The sequence below is a fragment of the Lampetra planeri genome, chromosome 11 (assembly GCF_965212315.1).
Source record: "Lampetra planeri chromosome 11, kcLamPlan1.2.h2, whole genome shotgun sequence".
NCBI classification, from domain to species: domain Eukaryota; kingdom Metazoa; phylum Chordata; class Hyperoartia; order Petromyzontiformes; family Petromyzontidae; genus Lampetra; species Lampetra planeri.
In genome coordinates this window covers 7,700,971-7,719,649 of record NC_136117.1, presented here as the reverse complement: position 1 = coordinate 7,719,649, position 18,679 = coordinate 7,700,971, and the positions used below count along the sequence as shown (strand labels likewise).

The 18,679-nt window shown below is 44.4% G+C and overlaps 1 protein-coding gene across 1 annotated transcript in view; it reads right to left on the bottom strand.

Annotated features, from left to right (window-relative positions):
* Nucleotides 1-9,705, bottom strand: part of LOC144721258 (ras association domain-containing protein 1-like) — an 84,445-nt gene extending 74,740 nt beyond the window's left edge. Inside the window, 1 exon segment of the mRNA XM_078598749.1 lies at nucleotides 8,575-9,705. Within this exon segment, the coding sequence (XP_078454875.1) occupies nucleotides 8,575-8,830 (256 nt within the window). The 5' untranslated portion in view covers nucleotides 8,831-9,705.
* Nucleotides 9,706-18,679: the final 8,974 nt, after the last annotated feature.

Sequence of the window (18,679 nt, the reverse complement as noted above, 5' to 3'; positions counted from 1 at the left end):
TATGCGGGTTGTACCGCATGATGTTTGGCACGATGTCCGACGTTTTACTCCAGGTGCCGAGAGCTTCTTCGTCAGCTGAAAGCTCCCAGCACGGAGAAACAACGTCAGGTATCATGTACATCAACATGCAGTACAGCCGGTAACAACCAGAAACATGATTTGGAGTCGAGCCAACATAAAGCATTGTCTTCCTGGTCAAACAGGAATTAGGTTAGCATACATGTCCACTGGAGACTCCGAGTCCATGGTGGACATTCCACATTCATATGGTCGGGAAGAGTCGCGTTATACAATAACCATTGTCGACTTTCCGGAAAGTTCAGCTGTCATACTGAAATTGACATTTGGCCACGTGTGTGTCTCTGTACAGTGCATGCTGGCTCGCGAGAGACGCAGCCGTCTTGCCTCCAAATCTGTTCAACATTAACTTGTAAGCAAGACAGAAGGCAGTGGTGTCAAACAAGCAAAACGGCCAAGGCCTTGTCTTGTTCATCAACGGCTTAAGAACGCACGATCTAATTAAGCTGCACAATCTGGTCCAGTGTTGTAACCCCATGCAGTGCTTATTCATAAATAATCCGATTTTAATGTGAACAATAATCTAAAAATATGAAGTGTCTGGATTATAGATTGAAATTATAATGAATTCCAGCCATTCTCAATTCAATGGTTTAATGATATCCTACCATATTTCACCATACTGGTCAGTGCGGGTTGGTCAAGGGGTTTGGCAGAATGGCAGAACTGGTTCTGACATCTCTCATCACCAATGAAATCCAACTCGCGTTAAGTGTCTGGTCCATAGTGCAGTGTGCTAACCACTCCACACCAATGTTCTTACACTGGTATAGCTTTTACATTATACATCAAATGAAAAAAGTGCATTATTTAATTGACAATTTACAAACCTGCACTGCAGGTTCTTATTCAGATTTAAGGCTTGTGTAGACCGATTCCTGTATGAATTTATAGGACATGGGTGAAATGACTTACTGTGTTTTTTTTAATGGATTCATTGCTTTGATATTGAACGACTGCAATCTTCATACATTTTCCCATCTTCTATTTACTGCTCAGAGTAAAACGAAAAGGAAGGTAATCTCCCAATGTCACTTTGCTGCTTCAGAGATGTATGTCCCTTGCTTTAAGCAGTATATATATATTCCATAATGGAATTTATATTTACCGTGTCAGCATTTCGTAATTGTAAAATAACACACATGGTATGACCGCTAAAATAATGCTGAGACAGGAAAATGCAAGCAATTGGCAAGCCTTTTTAAAAGGCTGTTTATCTAAAGTGTATACAGTAATTGTAATTTACAACCATCCAAATCCACTGTTGAATGACGGTCTCCACACGCTGGGGTTGTTTGACCATACTTCCTGGTACTGGTCACTACGATTTGGTAAAGTGGGGGCCCATGATGATTTCAGATCTCCCTCGTCACTGATGTTAGTCGTGGTTGGGTCCGCGGGTTCATATGGTAGTCCACTAACCACTGCACCACCACTCCACCCGTCTCTCAGCTACAACATTAATTACAATTTTCAAGGTGGTTTATCATCAATGACCTTGCTTTGCATGAATGTAAACTCATGTTAAATCCACCACATTATACAGACGATCGCGCAGTACAAGGCCAATGTCAGTGACTTGCTGATACATCAAATAATTGCATTTGCACACTAGACTGTACGTTGTAAAATATCCTGTATTATTAATAATAATCAATGTCATGGAGTTGAAATACGCTTCAGTAGTATCCTGCATATTGATATTTGACCAAATGCTTAATGAGTGTTTTCATTGCCATACCAATTTGTCTGTGACTGAGAAAGTATGTTGAGTATGACAATCACGTTGTATTTCTGGACTGTACGGTATTGGCAAACAGTAACCTGGGGTCTGAAGATGAGGAAGTTAATGTTTCGGAGGTAAAACATTAACTTCCAAAGCTGAGGGGTTTTTTGCCTTAAGGAAAATGAACAAACGAATGAATTGAGCGAAAGTTTCATTTCAGTGGGGGAAAAATGTCTTTGGTACATTGGGTTTTCCCCCAGTGAACTCTAAGTCGAAATAAAACAACTCAAAGACTGGAGCCGCAGCCTCTCTCCGTTCGGGGGAAGATGAAAACTGACACGTCATTAAATTATTTAACCATACAGAGAGACCAGTCTCCAATGGGTGTTCTCTGCATTGAAATAAACATGCCTACAAATACACGCTGCATCGGGTGGAGAATGGGTACACACTCGTGGGTCACCAAGGATGTGCCTTTGAACTCAGACTGTCACGAAAAATGTACACGCATGCATTCTATCGTTTACCAAGCCCTGAATTAATCCATTAGTATCCTAAGCCCTGTACTGACCAATAGAACTGGCACTGATTACAGAAGCATGTCTGGCGTGTAAATGTCGCTATCCTTTGTGTCTACGAATGAATGCTAATACTGTACCATACTGCACTGCACGTATTTATCAGATACAGCGAACATCCACATGATGATGATGATACCTGGTTCAATATATTTACGTGTACAGCCTGGCTTTCTCTACAGGCCATGGAAATTAATACCGTGTATCAATAATTGAGTTTACGTCAGTCAACACCGCAGGAATAATGACACACAATTATGAAAATAAATGGTTGACCCTTTTATAATACATTCAATTTGAATGCAGAGTATAACCGTTGCATGTAATGTTATATGCATCACTGTCTGTTCCACTGGATGTGTGGATCCAAGTGTTGGATTTGCAGAAAGCGTATTGTTAAACAGGAAGGATGACCTATAATTGTTTGGGGAGATGGAGAGCGTTGTCGGAAGGGAGGACCCGTATGATGAACCTATGATCATGCTGTGTTTATTTGGGCCATGTTCGAGGTACCCAGGGAAAAAATAGGGGGTAGGACAGTCCTACACATACCTTCTTAGTACCCTAATGGGATGTAAAATTTCGATTTAAAGCTTTCGTGACTGCAGGGATTCATCTTCTTGGTTCTTTCGGTAAAGTCGGGGAGACAACGTCTGACGCTGTCTCCCCGACAGACCTGCTCTCCACCTGAGGACGGCTGCTTGCGTTGTGGCCGAAACGTCGTGAGAATTATTTTATTATGTTTTATTTGTATTATTTTATTATTTCCATTCTACGTGACTTTACCGAAAGAACCAAGAAGATAATGGGATGTTATTTGCCACGCCTGGTATATAGGAGGTCGTTGATTCGATCCCAACCCTGACGCCTGAATATTAGGAGTTTGCATGTTCTCCCTGTGGTGGCGTGGATTTTTTTCTCCGGATCCTCTGGTTTTTCCCTCCACATTCAAAATGAACATGTATATAATATTTGGCTGCTATAAATTTCCACATGATAAGCCACTTCATTGAGCTATCATTTATGGCCAGGTCTCGCTTCTAAAAAATAAAAATATAGCTTAGTGGGCCTTACCTGGTAAAATAAAAAAAATTACAAAATTGTTTTAACACAATATTATCATATGCCATATACACGAGGAGGTGGTGGTGCAGTAGTGGCACATAGATTAGCACGCTGTGGTATAAACCTTGTAACCCAAGCTAAATTCCCAGCCGTGGCTAACATCAGGTGCAAGGGATATGTGAACCGGTCTTGGGCCCCCAGCCTTCACCAACCCTGCACTGACCATCGGGGCGAGGTATATTCAAACAACCCCAATATCCAAAATGGCAGGAGAAGCCTTCATCCAGCAGCGGATTGACAAGGGACTGCAAATTTTAAAAAATATTTTTTCAAACACACACAAACAAAATATGGATAAATGCATTAGCTAATGACTTTGATGGGCCTGGGTATAATTGCTGTTGATGGGAGGGCTTTTGCGAATTCAGCTGTGGTCTGTACTCTTGAAACATGAATCATAATATAAAACTAAATCATTCAATGGCTTAATAGATTATTAATGATTTTCTGTATTGATTTCAATCCATGATGGTACATTATACAAGAAGGGGGGGGTCTCACTGGAGAATTGCATTGAGACTTCATTACACTGCTAAAAAAATGGCCTATAGCTGCGAACAATGAATCAGGGTATTTAATATCCACTGCCTAACCCAGAGGGAATGGGGAGGCCCTCATCCAGCAGTGGATCAACAAAAGGGGTGTACATATACATGGGTATACAGAAGGCAGGGGAGAGTGATGGTCAATGCACTCGCCTATGAACCCGGAAACCTGGGTTTGATTCCCAGCCATGACTCGGAATAGTCGTGAGTGATATCTGCATCGATCTTGCACCTTTCCCATCACCAATCTACGCTCACCAGCAGTATGATGAAGTATATTCAAACAGTCCCCATAACTGATATGGCATGCGGAGGCCTTCATCCAACTTGACAAAGGCCAGTAACTACAGAAAGCAGTCCAAACGGAAGCTTGTGTTGCCTCCGAAACGTCGTGATTTTTATTTTATTTTACTTTTATTAATGTTAATGTTTTACCTACGTGACTTTACCGAAAAAACCTAAGAATATGGTAATAGCTGTAATGCACCAAACAAATACCAGGTGACTGTCGGAACTGAGCCACTGGACATGTACAACTCTGCATTCAAGGTGAAAAATAAGGACCTTTGGGTACCATGCCACCCATTCACCAGCACAAAGCCTCTCCAGTGTAGGAAGCCTTGCTTCCATTCAGCAGTGGATAGAGAACGGTTCATGATTACGATGGGCTACATGTGCACACTACATTTGTCCAATGATCCAATCACCCGAGCATGCCCAATCTCATCATATTTCGGAAGCTAAGCGGCTTTCAGGCCGGTTATTAATCATACAGTAATTATTTCAAATTCTCACGTGCACAGTATTCGCTCCCTCTCGATGAGAGAGAGAGAGCGACTGACGTGTGAGGAGGAGCCAGCTATATTGGGGAGAGCGCGCCTGACCATACCAGGTGTAATAGGTTTGGTTTTCAAGGTGGCCAGTAGAACAATGGATTCTTGAATCTATCTTCTCTCCAGGTACTTTAGTTTATTCCCTTGTGTCATTCATGGAGTTTAACACGTAGGCTTTCGCGACCAATATCATCCATAATAGAGGTATTTTTCGGTTAGATCGCGTAAATATATAAATGTGTCATTAAAACCCGCCACCACCCGAATTGGCCATACATTTCAATGCAGGATTCTCATGCATAGTCCTAAGGACTCTGTAAGTATTTTCTGGGCAAAGGGTAATATTATTATTATAAGTGAGGGATCGCCCTCTTCAGAATCATACAGACTGCCTTCCACGTGGCTTAAAGAACGAATGAGTGTGCTTCAAAGCGATTCATTGGTAGGGCCGACAAAACAAAGTTATGAAAAATACTTGTCTGGGTGTATTGACTTCACTGTGACATATCTACCCACTGACTTCTTGCAGCTCAGCATTAACACTTCTTGGCCTTTTCATTTTCAGAAATGCCATCTGTAACTGACAGCCTTAAATTAAAGGGTACACGGCAGTGTTGGAATCGCCCAAGCGCCCACGGGGATTGCAAAACACGCCTCGCAAGTGAAGGGCCAAGCGCTGTGTGGTGTGCAATTGCAACGAGGTTGATACTCCTCATTTCCGATGCCCTCTTATACGAGCGTCCCTATTCATCCGCAGAGCCCGAGTGATCCACGTACCTTCTTCCCGTCACCTCTGCGTCGCACGCTTCGTATGAACCAAGCCATCGCACGGAAAACAGGAGCATGTGCAATCAGCTATCGAGTGTGCAGGCGGTGCAACTGCACTGAGGCCCACGGGCTAGGAAGACCCAGGTGCTGAGTTATACAGAAGGGGAGGTTGGATAATTTAATAGAGGAGGGCTCCACTACTCTCCTTGCACCTGGTCCCACGCCAACCAATCTACGCCACGGACAGGAGTGAGCCGAAGGTGGTGGTAAATGTAACCTATTATCTGTGTTTAGGATGTGGTGGTAAATGTAACATTATCTGTGTTTATGATAAGCACATAAAGTAGGATGCAGCCCCCCTCCCCCCATCAGCTTCCTATCACATTGGATAAAACGAGTTTCCCCGTAATATACGGCAGGTTTGTATTGTACCGTATCAGCCATGTGCCTATTGGTTGATGGTGTTATTGATAAAAACACAAGCGCCGTTTGCAATAATGGATGGAGTTAAATGGTGCAAAAAGCACAGGTCCAAATGTGATTTTAATTGGACACTGCATCAGGGACGTGCGGTCAGGGGAGGCAGGGGAGGCAGGGGAGGCAGGGGAGGCAGAGCCTCACCTGTAATACTTCAATGAAAATATCTGTTACGAAAAGTAAAAAAAAATCAAATCAAATAAATATTAAGATTTTTCCACTGATCTGTGCTAGAAAAAGATTATTTCTGTACGATTCCAATCATTTTTATAGACTAGAGGTGAGGCAGCGACGAGCTCAGCCTCCCCTCTGATTGCGCAACCCCTCAGTAACTGGATGGAGCGCGGGCAATACGCGCGTGCCTGTTACTATCTCAGTATGTCAACAATGTAATGTTTGTAGACCCCTTCATTTCATGTCCTCGCCTTCCATACTCCAGGTAACTTATTTCACGTATGTGTACAAAGATATTTAGGCTCGCTGGTCTCGTCATGAAAAAGCACCAGGGGAGGCAGCTATCACATCTGCCTCACTGAGGGGGACGTGTCTAACACGCCCCCATCAGCGAGGACACGCCCCCTCAGTGATGCCACGCCCCCTCCGTGAGGACACGCCCCCCTCAGTGTGTGAATCTGGCTCTGACACGAGCCAGTGCCTCCCCAGCCATTGACCTGACCGCACGTCACTGATCTGTATAATCACAGCGATGAAGCAAGAGATTAATTCCACACACCTGTATTATTCATTGTAAATATTAAGCCAACACTCATTTACATATGCAGTTGAACACTTTGTGACGCATTCACAGGTACACCCATAGAACACAACATGCTGCACTGCATATGCAAGTACAAATGTGTAACACATAAACTAGACACACGACGATAAAGATCCCCCGTATATTATTAACAGACGGTTAGGGTAAGTGCTGTTAGAAAGCAAATATTAATTCACTCACACACAACTCACGCAGCCTCACATTGACTCGCACAAACTGGCTGATACGGAGTTCCACACGTACACTCACATTAATTCACTCACACGTCTACTCATTCACACACCAACAGATGCGTTCATTCAAACATACATTCACTTACACAGTTACACACACATTCGATCACTCACACTCTTTGTCATACATACACTCACTCACACACCCTCTCATTCACTCACTCACTCTCTCATTTATACTCAATCACATGCACACATTCACACACTCTCATTCACTCACACTCTCGCTCATACAATTACCAACTCACACTTTCGCACACGTTCTCTCACACACACGGACGGACACACAAACTCAACCACTACTCACCCTAATTTATACTCAATCACATGTACACATTCACACACACACACCGTCTCATTCACTCACTCTTTCATTAATACTCAATCACATGCACACATTCACACATACACACCCTCTCATTCACTCACTCTCTCATCTATACTCAATCACATGTAAACATTCACACACTGACCCTCTCATTCACTCACTCTCCAATTTATACTCAATCACATGTACACATTCACACACACACCCTCATTCACTCACAATCTCTCTCTCTCTCTCATTTATACTCAATCACATGTACACATTCACACACACACCCTCTCATTCACTCACACTCTCTCTAATCTATACTCAATCACATGTACACATTCACACACACACCCTCTCATTCACTCACACTCTCTCTAATTTATACTCAATCACATGTACACATTCACACACTCTCTCATCCACTCACACTCTCGCTCACAATTACCAACGCACATACTTTCTCACACGTTCTCTCTCTCACACACTGACACACACAAACTCAATCACTACTCACTCTCTAATTTATACTCGATCACATGTACACATTCACACACTCACTCTCATTCACTAACACTCGCTCACACAATTATCAACTCACACTTTCTCACACGTTCTCTCTCTCTCACACACGGACACATACAAACTCAATCACTACTCTCTCTCTCATTTATACTCAATCACATGTACACATTCACACACACACCATCTCATTCACTCACTCTCTCATTTATACTCAATCACATGTACACATTCACACACACACCCTCATTCACTCTCTCTCTCATTTATACTCAATCACATGTACACATTCACACACACACCATCTCATTCACTCACTCTCTCATTTATACTCAATCACATGTACACATTCACACACACACCATCTCATTCACTCACTCTCTCATTTATACTCAATCACATGTACACATTCACACACACACCATCTCATTCACTCACTCTCTCATTTATACTCAATCACATGCACACATTCACACATCCTCTCATTCACTCACACTCTCGCTCACACAATTACCAACGCACACACTTTCTCACACGTTCTCTCTCTCACACGACACACACACACGGACACACACACGGACACTCAACCACTACTCACTCCGGCAGCGTAGCGACTGCTTGTAGACCCCCCAGATGAACTCGCCGCAGAGGTCGCAGAACTGCGGATTGGTGTAGGGTCGGAACTCGTGGCCTTCTCCCTTCTCCTCCCGCAACCTCGGGTCGCTGCCGGTGCTGTCGAAGATGGTCCTCACGTGTCGGTGCAGCACCTTCTTGCGGCGGAAGGGCGAGAAGGCCCCCTTCACCCTCATGGCCGGGTAGAGCAGAGTCAGCTCCTGGTGATGCTCAATGTTCATCGCTCGAGCCTTGAGAGACCAGTGTGGTGAAGCCGCTGTTGTTGCTGATGATGATGATGATTTCGCTGCTGCAGGTTATGCTGTTGAATAACGCTTCCGATTCTGCTCTTCGGGGCGATGTTGATATTGCTGCTGCTGCTGATGATGATGATTATGGAGTCTGCGGATATCCTCCTACACCTCTGGATACAGCTGGAATTCTCAATCTGATACAACTCCAACTGCTGACAGACTCGTGTCTCGAGGCTGCATGAGTCTTTAGCCTATCATTAATACATAAGCAGAAAAAAATACAATTACGTTGACAGTATTGTTTTCGGTTGTTCGCAATCTTATTACTTGCGTGTCGATTGCTACCTAATTGATAAACTACTGAATATCAGTGCCGACTTCATAAGACCGATCGCACAAGCACCCGATGCCTCTTCGCAGATCAGCAACCATTCATTCACTGATCGATCAATCCCTGCGATCAATTCATCCGCAGCTTACGTTGTTGAATCACGCCATTGCCACCATCGTCACGACACCTGGCTGCAGCACACGAGAATCTCGCCGGGTAGAACACAGACGAGGGGGTGGGGGGGGGGGCTTCACAGGTGAGCCTCATCTACCCTACTACACCTGTTCCGAGTTGCGGCCAGAGGTTTAAACGTTGGATTCTTTTTCGCTTTGAAGAGGCTGCGACACCGCCGACTGCGCGCAAGAATGACCCCGTTCCCATCCACCCACCCCCTGCTCAAACAGCCTCGATCCTCCCAACGCGCCAGCCACAACACATTCAGGTAGCCGCGTGAGCCCGGGCTACACTGGTGTGGCTGGCTGGCTGGCTTTAGCGCGTGTGCCACGGCTTGCTGCCCTGGTGGATGTAGCGAGCAAAGCGAGTCTGGTTGTCATGATCAGATCTCTCAACACGCCCCCACCCCCCCATTGATGCGGGAGAAGGCACCGCCCATTGCTGGGCGGAGTAGAGATGCCCTTTGTGATGCAGTGGTGGCACGTTCTTTCAATTGGTGCGGCCACGAATTCTAGATTTGAAGCTTTCGTGACTGCAAGGATTCTTTGTTTTTTTTCGGTAAAAGTCACGTAGGTAAAAATAAATAATAATAAAAAATAAAAAATATATAAATAATAATAGAAATACATTTATAAATCACGACGTTTCGGTGGCAACACAAGTCTCCGTCATCAGGTGGGACCGTCACAGCTAAATTTACTGCATCAAGTGATACATTTTATTATTTTTTTTACCTACGTGACTTTACCGAAAAAACCTAAGAGTATGTGACCACGAATGGCAAAGATTCACTCCTCCTCCCACCACCCACCACGTATAGCCTGAAAAATGGCAAAGATTCACTCCTCCTCCCACCACCCACCACGTATAGCCTGAACACAGAATGTTGGGGCAAGTGCTTATGAAGGTCGGCAGGGCATACGAGGTGGGTGGGTGGCCAAACACCGTGCCCGACCGCCCTTGTCTCCCCTGTATGGCGATGTTTTACGCCACACCACACCGGATACTTATTTGAGGCTGAGTCGACCTCGGGGAGGAAGCTCAGGACCGGTTCAGATGATCGTCAGTGGGTTGGTAACCGCTACATTACCGCTCCCCACACACGGACACGGGCAATCGGTAGCACTTCGACATACGCGGGCGAAGCCAAACACTTTGGGTCTCAAATAATTCAAGGGGGTGATGGGATTGATACCTAAACAATGGTGCACCACCAAATATCAGCCCTTAACTCTTGATTCTAAAAATAAGTACACGTCCTGTATATGTCTCAGTATTTCTAGATTTGAAGTTTTCGTGACTGCAAGGATCCATACTCTTTGGTTTTTTTGGTAAAGTCACGTAGGTAAAAAAATAATAAAAATGAAAACAACTAAATTAATCTAGTTGTTTTCATGTATCATTATTCTAACGACGCTATAACACATACGTGTTATGCTATTTGCTAATAGAGTGCGTTGCCTTTAATTCGTTCAAACAACTCTCGTATCTCCATTATTGGACCTCCTTTGCCAGTACCAAAATATAATAATAGGGTTTTCCCCCAATGATGTAGATGCTCACCCCGAGCCCTCATTACTTTGATAGTGCATTGTCTTTGATCTGTACGCCTTTTGGCGTCCTCTGGTCGAGCACCAATTGGGTCGAGGCTCAAAAGAAAGCCGTCCCTTGGTGTGGACCAATCAGTTTCAAGGACAATGCATATATTATCAGTGTGTTTTTTGTTTGCATTTGACTGCAGGTATTGTGGTTAATGCAAACATGCATCCTCGTACAAAGGTTTCAGTTTTGTTGCCAGAAAAAAGGGGGAAAACCCTATTATTATAACTCTCGTATCATGAAGGAAAACGTCGGGTGTCCAGAATACAATCTGTGACGGGTGACGCAGCATCCCAAGGAAAGTTCTGCTTTCGTGACCCCAAGTGGCCTTTGTACCACCACTGCATACACATAGGGTGTGGGAACAAGTGTCATTAACGTGCACGTATGCGCTCACATATAGAGCGGCAGACGCGCAGCGAACGCTGCTGTAAACACGTGGACACGCACGTTGCGTGCAGATGGGGAAACCCAATCATGCTGACCGACGCACATTACGACTGGTCCGCTAAATTTCGATTTAAAACTTTCGTGACTGCAGGGATTCATCTTCTTGGTTCTTTCGGTAAAGTCATGTAGAAGGGAAATAATAAAATAATACAAATAAAACATGATAAAATAATTCTCACGACGTTTCGGCCACAACGCAAGCAGCCGTCCTCAGGTGAAGAACAGGTTTGTCGGGAAGACAGCGTCGTGAGAATGATTTTATTATGTTTTATTTTTATTATTTTATTATTTCCCTTCTACGTGACTTTACCGAAAGAACCAAGAAGATGGTCCGCTAAAGTGATGTAGTCAAACTTGATTTGAAGCTTTCGTGACTGCAGGAATTACTCTTTGGTTCTTTCGGTAAAGTCACGTAGACATAAAATAATAATAGAATAGACGACGTTTCGATTGCAACACACGCAACCGTCATCAGGTGTGAAAGAATGCAAGCTCGGAGAGAGACACACATACAGAGAGACAAACACAGACACGGAAAGAGACACAGAGAGAGACACAGAGAGAGAAGGACAAACACAGAGAAAGACAAACACAGAGAGAGAGACACAGGGACACACATGTGTGTCTCTGTGTCTCTCTGTGTATGTGTCTCTTTCCGTGTCTGTGTTTGTCTCTCTCTCTGTATGTGTGTCTCTCTCCGAACTTGCATTCTTTCACACCTGATGACGGTTGCTTGTGGTGCAATCGAAACGTCGTGTATTCTATTATTTATTCTATTTTATTTCTACGTGATGTAGTCAAATAAACCCCCGCGATTCGCATGCCGTGGGCAGGCCTTCATCCAGCAGTGGTTCGACAACAGGGCCGCTATTAACATGTGCGTTTATTCGCAGCGATGTCAGACTTTGTGAGTATTATCAGGATGATGAAATTTTTTTGTGGGTTACAGTACTCGAGTCGAAGGTGTATTTGTGTGTGTGAAACGCATTTGCATGCACGCGGGCATACAGGCATGTCAAGGCTTTTAATGATACAATCTCAGCACTGTGTGTGTTTATATATAATTGCATATAGCTTACGAAGCATATCATTTGCAAATACCGAGGGACAAATGCTTCACTCGGTTTTTGTTCTCTCTCCGCAAATAACATGCACACACCAAGCAAAACGACTGCGCCGTGATTTGCATCATCGCGAATGGTTGACTTTGGGAATAGATGTCGTGATAGATTACACAATGAGGAGGTGTCCTGTGCATCTCCCCTGTTATGTAAAGTCATATAATCATTATGGCGGTACACCGGGGTACCAAAGAATACAGAGTAGCCGAGGCAATTAAATGGATTATTTCTAGGACACAATTTTTTTCCAGGGGTGTTACTTAACTCCGCGACTGGGATACCAATCGATCCGAAATCGGTGCCACTCCGCGATGTCGAAACGCAGCGAGGACGATTGCGCTGAAACCCTCAACGTTCGTACGCATTGTAGTGGTGCATCGTGTACAGCTCATCGAGATGAGTCGATAGCCGCATCGCCGACCGTCAACAGGCTAAAATTGACTGCATCACGGACATTATGCGAGAGCCATAAGGTTCATATGTGTGTGTCAACCTTGGCTTTCCTTAATACAGTGGCGTATAGGAGGGGAGCGGTGGCGCAGTGGCTAGCGCACTGACCTATGAACCCAGCCAACCTGCGTTAAATTCTCGACCACGGCTATAACATCGAATAGTGAGTGATATCTGAACTGGTCCTGGGGCCCCCACCAACAACCCGCACGGACTCCCGTGGTGAAGTATGGTCAAATCCCCCATAACTGCCTCGGCGTGGAGAAGGCTTCATCCAACAGTGGCTTGACAACGAGCGATCCATTAATACTGTATTCCCATAATCGTGTTTTATATCATTTAAATAATATTGACTTATAGAGTAAATGGCGGCTTGCCATCTATTTCCACCTCCATGTGGCGATGGCTCTTTCCGAGCTCTCTCCGAGCTTACATTTACAAGCAAATTTCTTACATTGACATGCTAATCTCTCACAATACAATGGCCACCCCCACAGCTTCGTTTGTAAAGATTTATCCGATCTTACATTGACATGCAAATTTCATCTCTAGCCCCGCCCAATGACCCTTGGGCTAATCCCATCTCAAACCTTTATAACTCTCTGCCTTAGCAGCGCTCCCTCCAACAGCCCCAACAGCTCACCCGCTATATTTTCACCTGATGACGATTGCTTGTGTTGCGATCGAAATGTCGTGATATTATTTGTATTATTTGTTCTATCTACGTGGCTTTACCGAAAGACCCAAAGAATATAAAATTGTAATTCGTTACATATTGAAAACATTGCGTTGCACTGTGCTTCTATGCTCCCACGTCTATGTGCCCCCCACCTTCAGCAAACCCGCACTGACCAGCGTGGTGAAGTATGGTCAAACAACCTCGACGTCCCCCCCCCCCCCCCACGACATAAGGAGGCCCTCATCCAGCAGTGGATTAACAACATGGCTGTACGTGCTCTATATTTGTTTATTGACACCCATGAACCTTGTCCAGAACAGGCTCAAGTTAACCTTTTCAATGTACGTCATGCAGGACCAAATTGTACATACACGAGGGTCAGCGGGGGTTGTAATGACTCCACAAAGTCCACCTCGGATTTTCTGGTCTCAGGCGTGTATGTTGAACTTCTTTAGCACCGTACGTAGACCACCGAGCTGATCGGAGGTGATAATGCGTTCAGGTGGATTCGCTGATAAAATTGAAATATGCTAAGGAGTGGCTCCATCGAGCTCGCTCGCTCGTAGACACAAAATCTCAGACACTCATCGATTCGCATCACTTAGACCAGGGGTCGGAAACCAAAACCCACAGAGAAACTGGAATGCGCTGCCAGTGGCTTCATCATCATCAGAGCTCTCTCAAATAGACACCCTTAAACTCACACAGACAACCGCACACTCACAGATTCACATAGAGACTCATTCGACAGTGGCTTTGCAGGTTCCCAGGAGAAAGCTGGCTGCTGGGATCCCAGCACCGGTGGCTTCATCATTATAACCACAACGTTGACTTTGTGTTCCAGTGATCAATTTACAGTAAGTACACACGTACGCTGTTGTCTGTCACCTGCGACTGGAAACCCCCTAGGTGGATTATGTTGCCTTCTCAACCTGGAGCCACGAACCGACACAGCTGAAGGATGACCGCTTTCACCTTCCCGTAGATTTGATGAACTGTTACGATTCATGGTCGCGATTAGATGAAAACAAGATTCGATTATTGTTATCTCGTGTTGCCATCTCGTTTTTCTTATTGGGCCCCTCTTAAAAACGCGCTTCTGAACTCTTACCCAAAATAAATCGACTCGTTTTTTCTGTCGAGTTTTTATTTGCGCTATGCAATGGAAATGTAACAACATATCAGTCAATAATTTAAAAACATTTATATTACTCACGTGAGCTTTGAACATCAATGCAATGAGTCGATGCATCGTCATGCACTAGTAATATAGTGCTGTACACATGAATATTGTCCAATAGACGGGCCAGACTGCGTCTCTGTCTAAAATCTGTTCTGAGTCTATATACAAAATCATAATCTTTATCCAGAAGATAAATATATCCCATTCTACCTCCATATGGACATTGCATCGCTGACTAAATTCTTGCCGATTCAAAGTGGTATTTCAATAGGGTTATAACCAGTGGCGAAGTATGGTCAAACAAATCCCCACGGCCATCACGGCGTAGGAGGCTCGCATCCAGAAATTGGATTGACAAATTGGTTATTGGTATGTCCTTGCAAAACAAGGCATTGTTTTCAACCGCATGCTCGATGTTGTAAGCCCAAAAGCGGAGCCTCATAAAACACGCAAATGCACCCTGGTATGCGCCTACATTGAGGGAAATGGCCATTGCTCGTTAATGATCTTAAAACATGACCTCTGCTTCCCAATAGAGCAACGTAACAACTGGTTCCAGATCTAAGGGTGGCGCCAATACCTGATTAAAGATTAACTGCTTTATGATGTAGGTGTTGGTCTTTTGGTCACCGGAGTCTCATTTTTTTAAATCTCTGCATGTCAGGCGTGAGACTTTTAAAGAACACACACAATTTGTTAACAGCACACAGCACTCACGCATATGCAAACACCATTAGCATTTCCTAAATAAATGAATCGTGGTTGTCTTAGGTCACCATCAATACTAGATTTTAGCAAACATGACCGACTAACAGCTTCAGCGGTGCAGTGTTTAAATAATTTTACCAGGTCGCAAATAATCCCCTCTCGTGCCCAATTCGTGCGGCTAATGTGTCTGCCGTGAATACATATATGTATCGTGTTCCGACTTATGAAAAATGTTACTAATGAACGGGTCTCAGAAACGGAACCAATTATGATCGTAAGTCGGGGACTGTACTTGATTTAATGTCGTTTTGAAGTGGTCTCATATGGCCACGGGTCGTATTAAATGAAGTCGCAGATTCTCCACCACTTGTATGGCGAGTTTGTCTAATCGGATGCACATCCCTGACTGCGGGCGCACAAAACCAGACCTGGGGTCAACTGACATTACAATTCCAGCCGCGTTGTTAGCTGAAATTACACTTACATTTATCTTCTTGGTTCTTTCGGTAAAGTCACGTAGAAGGGAAGTAATAAAAGAATAAAAATAAAACATAATAAAACAATTCTCACGACGTTTCGGCCACAACGCAAGCAGCCGTCCTCACCTGAGAAACGTGAGAATTGTTTTATTATGTTTTATTTTTATTATTTTATTACTTCCCTTCTACGTGACTTTACCGAAAGAACCAAGAAGATGAATCCCTGCAGTCACGAAAGCTTTAAATCGAAATTTTACACTTACATTTGTGATTGCAGTTCATTACGAATCACAAAATTACAACCGTAATTGACCCCGGCTTTGTATATGACTGCCAGAGAACGAATGAATTGAGTGCAACAATTTACTATCAAGTGAGGTTGACACAAGTCGTTCATCCGTCTTAGACGTGTCGCGTCCGCCCTCTATTGGATACATTGCATACTGCTGTTGTACACATAATAGGGTGTTTCCCCTTTTTTCTGGCAACAAAACTGACACCTTTTTACAAGGATTCATGTCTACATTAACCACAATACTTGCAGTCAAATGCAAACAAAAAACACGTCCCTTAGTGTGGACCAATCAGTTTCAAGGACAATGCATATATTATCAGTGTATTTTGTGTTTGCATTTGACTGCAAGTATTGTGGTTAATGCAGACATGAATCCTTGTAAAAAGGTTTCAGTTTTGTTGCCAGAAAAAAAGGGGGGGAAACCCTATTATTATGATTTGGTACTGGCAAAGGAGGTCTAATGATGCTGTTGTACAAGCTATGCTTCATTACGGAGCTTGGCTTTCCCATGAAGTACTGTACATGTACGGTAATTGTCTTCAACCCTCCTGGCAAGTGGGAAGTCAGGTCAAATAACAACCCCCCGCCACCACGATCCAGCATTGGATTTATTAAAGGCTCTCATGGTGTACTGCAATACAATAACCGCAGTTCACCACAAAGTGGCGGTTACATCACCACGGCGCTTGTGCCATGCTAGGTGCACTTTGAGGCCCGTTGACAGGTCACGAAATAGCCCCAGGTACTATGGGTTGACTGCCTGAGATGACTGGCAGATGCACCAACTGTGGTCCCCACTGTGCCAAGTCTCCGCGCTTTATCCGCACGGCGCTCTGCTCGTTGTTTGTGAGCGTCCCTCGTCTGCCCCTCCGTTGCTCCTGGAGGGCGACAGCCTCCAACTCTCCAGCAGCATTCTTCATGAACTTCTCCACAGAGACCGATCTTGACACTGCTGTTGCCCAAGGCAGACAAAGAGGGCACGGCTAAATTGAGCAGCAGGAATTCTGGAGCGCTGGACAGGAGTAGGAATCACCTGTCCAGCGCTCCAGAATTCCTGCTGCTCAATTTAGGAATCACCTGGTCAAAATATCGGGGGTGGCAGAGAGGGGGACGAGCAGCGTGTGTTTTCACAGGGGGCGGGGAGAGGAGAGGGAAGAGATTTGGTGGAGATGGCCACACAGAAGTCTTCAACCCTCCTGGCAAGTGTGAAGTGTGCATTTTGTCTTCTTGGTTCTTTCGGTAAAGTCACGTAAAATGGCTACTTGCGTTGTGGTCGAAACGTCGTGAGAATTATTTTATTATGTTTAATTTTTATTATTTCCATTTTACGTGACTTTACCGAAAGAACCAAGAAGATGAATCCCTGCAGTCACGAAAGCTTTAAATCGAAATTTGTGCATTTTGTGTTTAGTTTGTCCTCCCCCCTCTCCCACCTCCGATTAGCACTGCTGGGCACGTACGGTGCGAAAGAAATTCAACTTACATACGTGTGATGGTGCACGCCTATAATTATCCAGCACTGTGACACACGTTGTGCAACTTCCCTTCCCCTGGGCGAGCTGCTATACCCTGGCTCGCCAGGAGAATGCAGCTTAGCGAACACGTGGGGTCCACGAATTCAGTCTGGATGGGATAGAGTGTTTCCCCCTTGCACGAGTGGGGTTTCCCCGGGTGCTCCGGTTTCTTCTCGCATATAAACACTCATTCATTGACCGACAACATCTTCACATATATATAAAGCGAGCTGCAGTGCTTGTGTTATTGTTGTAATTATTATAGCTCAAGGCTCGCGTATATAAATAATTGCAATTGTTTATGTACGCGAACCTTGAGCTAATGTAGATATAGATGGCTAGGGATTCAACGTGATTTACACGAGGCTTGAACAGATGTCAACATACTGTCAAGATAGCAGTGTAGAGTAATTAAATATTTGACTTTGGGTTTACACAACACAGAACGTGCTGTTCTACTGCAGTGTTTCACAACCGGTTTGACATGTACTCATGGCAAAATCACAAGTGGTGCCGCATCATTTGGGGATAAAGGGCAAGGGGAGAACCGTGTAAAAAAGATTTAACTACACATATTTGTACCATTTTATTTGACAGGCACTATTCTACTTTACCCAGTGTTGACATCCCCAGCGTTTAACAGTGCTGCTTTTGTGTATTTGGATTGTCAGCCAACACCGGTTACAACCCCAAGTCGAGTGCACCGAGTGTTCTCTTTTAGCTCCGCCCCCCCCCCCCAATACGTTCCATTGATTGGCTACCACATTCAGATAAGCCCCTCCCCCCCTCCCCCTTTACTTGTATTTAAGAGTTTGTCTCTTGGAATTTTTCCTCACTTGATACAGTAAATCTAG